This window comes from Lucilia cuprina, chromosome 3 (genome assembly GCF_022045245.1).
Source record: "Lucilia cuprina isolate Lc7/37 chromosome 3, ASM2204524v1, whole genome shotgun sequence".
Lineage (NCBI taxonomy): Eukaryota > Metazoa > Arthropoda > Insecta > Diptera > Calliphoridae > Lucilia > Lucilia cuprina.
This window is the reverse complement of record NC_060951.1, coordinates 12,302,565-12,308,532: the sequence shown is the minus strand read 5'-3', so window position 1 is coordinate 12,308,532 and position 5,968 is coordinate 12,302,565. Positions and strand designations below refer to the sequence as shown.

The window sequence follows — 5,968 nt, the reverse complement described above, 5'->3', positions numbered from 1 at the left end:
GTCTATGATTTATTTCTTAGAACAAGTTTTTATTATAATACTTCGTGGTTAATGAACATTTTCTCTCAATCAAGATATTCTATTAAAACATGCTCTCCAACCGAGCATGATTTTCTACAAAAATCATTATATTGATCTCAATCAATATAAGATTTTTTATGAGTAGTTGCTCAGACACGTTTAATAACACGAATTTTTAGTTTAAATTAATACTAATTCAACATTTTATTATTAATTTTAAGAAAATTCTCTATCCAATTTTTGTTCTCATGAACTGTATGTACAAATTTTACACTGTGGGTAGTACCACATTACATAAATATATTTTATATTTATTGAAAAATACATAAACTTTCAAGACCACAATGAGAACATTAGTGTTCGAAAAAAAAACTCTGCAAATTATTAAAACTTTTGCTTTGTTGCCCACTGTTTTATTGTTGTTTTGTGGTGTGCATGTAGTTTGAGGTACTAAAAAAATATCTCTATTGTGTTTAGTTTAGTTCGATCTGTTCGATCGTTCGTTGTTAATTTGTTCAGTTATTTAATTAGCATCCATAAAAACAAGATTTCCTGTTGCAAATTGATTAATGCTTGAATTAATTTTCAGTTTTTTATTATTGTTGCTGATCTTTTATGTTCGTCGATCTATTGTGTATTGTTGCTGAAAATCAATTGATTATTTTTTTACGATCAATATTAGTTAAAATCAGATTTAATATAAATTAAGAGTGTGTGAATAAATAGTATTGAATAGATTGTTATTCACAGACTGTTTTTTATAAAAGTAAGAATTTTATACTAATAAGTTCATGGGTTCATGTGAGGGGATTGTACATTTAAATAATTAAAAAACCAATGAGTTTTGTTTGATTTGCTTATGTATTTAGATTAATGATGTTTTATGGATGTTAATTTGTTTTATGTATTTAATGAATTATTATTTTTGTTTATCATATTTTATTATATTATCTTGGATTTCGAATGAAGACATTCAAATCGTAAACTTAGAGTGGTTAATAATAAGACAAGTAAGGAAGATTCGGATTTAATTTAACATCCTTACATCACCATATGTCCTTGGTATTAAGCAACAGAAATTCACACAATTAAAATATTGTGATTTATACATGTTCTATACGGAAGGAATTTACACCCATCAGTCTGTCTTTATTAAACTTTCGATCAATACTGATCTGCACTCTGAATCTTAATATGCCTATGTAATCTATAGAGACTGCTTATATATTAGCTTGTGGGTATTGAAAAGCCCTTTATCACAAGAAATTTTCGTTATTAACTTTCCATTTATCGGCGCTGGTAGGATGAAAGTCTGTCAATAGATTTCTCTATTAGTAGACTGTTGACATGTGGAGTCATATAATTTAATATATGCAATGATACTGCTAACAGAATTGCAATAAGGGGCACAACCCAATAAGAGGTTCTAGTACCTCCTCTCTGGAATTTTGCCATTAACTTATTGTTAAAGGAATTAGATTCAATAATATTACATATCAATGATGATAAGGCTTTGACTGTTTCTGGTAAAGATATCCCCCTATCAATCTTAATTAATCTATCAATCTTAATTAAGACGACAGAACCATTGATAAGGCTTTGACTGTTTCTGGTAAAGATATCCCCCTATCAATCTTAATTAATCTATCAATCTTAATTAAGACGACAGAACCATTGAAGTACTAAAAATGCATCGTTCTATATATTGTAAGCCCATAAAAGAACTAAGCACTGGCACTATGGATGTGAATTTTAACATGGTTGTGAAGTCCAATTTTTCCCGAAACGATTGAAATACTGAACTTTGAATACTGAATACCGGTGCCTATAGGAATGTCGCAACATAGGCACTCCTTATACTCATGTAGTGGTAACCTAATGGATTTATGGTGTGGCAAAGAAAGTGCTCCAGAGTTTCACTGTCCCCTCCACATGCTCTACATTCGTCTGAATCCTCACGACCAATTTTGTATAGATGTGCACATAATCCTGTGTGTCCACTCAGAATACGTGCCATCATACTAACCTCAGACTTGCTCATTTTGAGGAGATTTCTCGTCTTGCTCTCATCAGGGTCACCCCATAGAATCTTTGCGGTTCTACTCACGTTTTCATTATTCCAAGAGGCCTTGTGGGATTCTCTTATCCATATTTTTAATCCAGATCTTGTTTCTCGAATGGTTTTGCGTTTGTCAGGTTAACTACATCGAGCTCCCTTTCCTTTAAAGCTATTACATTCGCCCTTTCGTTTCCGACTACTCCCGAGTGGCCTGGTACCCATATGATGTAAATCTTACCTCTGGGAGAGTATTCAGTTAAAGCTTTCTTACAATCCAATACGGCCATAGATTTAATTATATCACCTAATATCGCCCTAATTGCCTTCTGGCTGTCGGTAAATATATTAAGCCCTGTGGGCGCCATTTTTATACTAACCCAATCCACACATTCCGTTATTGCTCGTAGTTTGTTATTACACTTTTTGTCCAAATCTGTCCACCAGATTAATGAAGCATAAGCTAGAATTGGTCTAATTACACTTTTATAAAGCCAATTTGTCATAGCAGGACTAAGACCCCATTTCATGCCTATGGTTCTCCTACATGTCGCCCAGCACCGATGTCCCAGTTTGCTATCGAAAGATTCACCTATGTAGTGGACGTATTCGTTTAATGCGGTTTCCACCGATCGTCCCTTTACATAAGCATGCTGCTTATATTTAAGGTCTTTGTATGGTATACTGCTTTTAACCATGCTATGGACTATCCGTTCGAAGGTTTTAAGTAGGAAGGACGTAAGGTTTACCTGGTTTGGGTATAAATATTACCCTTGCATCTTGCCATTTGACTGGGATATATGCCAGTTTTAAGCACGTATTGAATATCTGTGACAGATGTCATTGCCTCCTCCATATCCTCAAGCCTCCTGCCCGTTTCATCGATCATGGATTCCCGTTGGTCATGAGTTTTGAATAGGAATTTTTTATCTTCGATACGTCATTTACGCTATCTCTGGTCAGTGACCAGCTATTAGCCCTACTAAAATAGTTTTGGCCATAAAACCCTTCAATCCATCCTACTGTGCCGGAATCAGTTGGTAGAGTTTGTTAAGTTTCCAGAGATTAGGCTATATTAACAACGGTTAGGGGTTTTAAAGAACTATCCCTACTATTAAGATCAAGCTCTGAACTCTGTTCGGCCAATAATCTGCGATCTTATTTCCCCGAATATGATAATATCCCTGTACCCAATACAGCCTCACAGTCTATAACTTGACTACTGATTCTAAGTTACTTATATCACTATTGAATGTATTACTCCCAAGTCCAAGGTTGTAACCAAGTAGTAAGAAATGCCCTTCGTACTTAATTCCTGCTAGATATACTTCGTACAGATTTTTTAAGTGGCCTAACTACTTTTATCTTACTAGATCTAATTCAAACAATGTAATAAAGATCCTAGCAGCAAGACTCGCAACATATTGACCTTACTACCGACGTGTAAATCCAATTTATCATGTATGGCTTCAAGACTCAATTTTTTCTACTAGGGTTTATATACGTGTAACAGACCCGTTTTTAGCCTATTTTGTATATTTTTCTTAGAAGTCGAGGAAGATTCCAAGAAACTTGTCCTTTCCTAATAAATTCAGTACAACGCCATTTAATTTCGACAAGCTAGAACTCTGCACTTTATATTTTATTCTAGTAGATGGATTCACACTCAATCCACTCCCGTTAGCTTTGACATTTCACTTAATGCTGATTGCATGATTTACCCTTAACCAGTATCACTACGTCATCCGCATAAGCGAATACCTTGAGATTCAAAGTTCCTAACGATAGAGTTGACTACTTGTAATCCTTGTGGATTTTCCATGATTTGAAGCTTGTTTCCTTTAGAGGATTGCAAAAGAGGGAATAGTACCTGAAATATACCATGATTTTTATATGAATTTTAAATAAAAAGTCACAATTTTCTTTTAATTAATTATGTATTTTTTCCTGTTTTATTATTTTTTGAATTATTTTTTGTTTTCTTTTATTTTATTCTCTAATAAATTATACACATCTTAAAATTAAATAAACTAAATATACAATAAATACAATTAAATACAATACAATAGATAAATGTATGATTATAGGATATGCTTATTACTTTTTTTATTTTGCATACAATTTCTTAAACATTCGTACATTAATAGGAAACATTTTGAGGGGAAAAAGTCTGCTGGTTTTTTTCAAAAAATAAAAAACTAATATTTATATTATTTTACTATTTACAAGAACAAATGAAAATACATATGAATGTTTAAAGGAAATGTTGTAATAATTTCATAAAGCAATTACCATCTAAACAAAAGAACTTTTTTATATAAGTATATCAAATTATAATAGTTTTATTATAACATATTTAATAATATGAATTGTTCATTACGAATACGAAGAATAAAGAATTTTACTTTAAGAATATTAACAAACCTAATTTGTTCTACACCATATACACTTCCATACAACATACAATATACACAGTGTAAATTGTTTTATTATTATTTTTTAGGAGGTTTTGTTTTTGTTTTGCTTTTGTCTTAATAATAAAACTAAATTAAATTAAGGTTCTAAATAACAACTAAAAACAAGTCTCTTGATCATTTATGGGGTGTGTTAAAAATATTTATATAAACAGAATCATAAAGAGTTAATTAATCATAAGTATAATAAAAGTGTTGTATAAGAAAAATAATAAAAATTTTAAATAATAATGATAATTACAAAAATTTATATACAATTATTAGTAAAAAATAGCAAATACATACATAGTTATATTTTACCATATAAAGTGGGGCCTCAATTATATTAAGACTAAAAATTTCCTTGTTTGACAATGAATAATAAAAAAATAATATTTTAAAAACAAAATGAGAAAAAAAAATTAAAAATTAATAAGTACTAATAAAATAATATAACAGCATAAGTATTTAGGCAGTTCACAGCAAGCCAAACGGTTTAAGTCATATTTTTTAGTAAAATTGTTGCATAATTACTGTAAAGTCCTATTATTATGTTGTTGTTTTCCATTTTAATGGAATTGCAATTAATTTAATTGTATCTAACAATACACTGTGAACGGCCCTAATAAAAGTACTTATTATTCAAATATGTACGTACACACGCTTGTGTATATGTGTATAATATTGTGAGATATATAATAAGCCATTTGTTATACATCATTTAATATAATGGCTGAAACTAAAAACCAAAAACAAACCAACCAAATATAGTTAAACATGGCGAAGCAGCGAACAGTAACAGAATAACAACAACAATTTGTATGAAAATGAAATAAGAGTGGAATGAAAATAAAATATTAAAACAAATTAAGTCAATTGATATTTTATTTAATAATCTCATTTGTAAATGATTTTTTTTGTTTGTTTTTACTTCTTTTCCCTGTTTTTTGTAATTAAATTATAACACTGTGCTACAAAAATGTAGGGCATAAAGTCTTGATTTCATTTTAAGGCAATGAAGAACTCTCAGGACTAAAAGTCCAAACACATACAAAACTATAAGTCGAACTGCGACTCTCAGTCGCTAACTGTTGTTTTCTCTTGATTGGACATTACATTTTTCTACATAGCGTATCTGTCAGTCGCAGTTAGACGCACCGTCAATAACTTATTTCTCACTCTGAACTACTATTTCCAATGCCCTGTTCACAGGACACATTCGACTTACCAATGTCATGTGAAAAGACATTCTAGCCTCTACCATCAACGGTAGAAAAAGTACAATGTTTATCACCATAGAAAATCTTGTATTCACCGTGGTTACGTTGGTTACGGTCAGAATAACCCATAACGGCGGCAGGTTCCAATGTTCCCACGACAATCGGTTCTATGCTCCGGAACGACTCGGAGTTCAACGAACATCGACCAAGGATTGTCC

The 5,968-nt window shown here is 31.2% G+C and overlaps 1 protein-coding gene across 1 annotated transcript in view; it reads left to right on the top strand.

The window, feature by feature from the left end:
- The first annotated feature begins 1,709 nt into the window (after positions 1 to 1,709).
- LOC111676575 (homeobox protein unc-4) overlaps positions 1,710 to 5,968 on the top strand; it is a 6,758-nt gene continuing 2,499 nt past the window's right edge. Inside the window, exon 1 of the mRNA XM_046946106.1 lies at positions 1,710 to 1,766. Within this exon, the coding sequence (XP_046802062.1) occupies positions 1,710 to 1,766 (57 nt within the window). The remainder of the gene's footprint in view (positions 1,767 to 5,968) is intronic.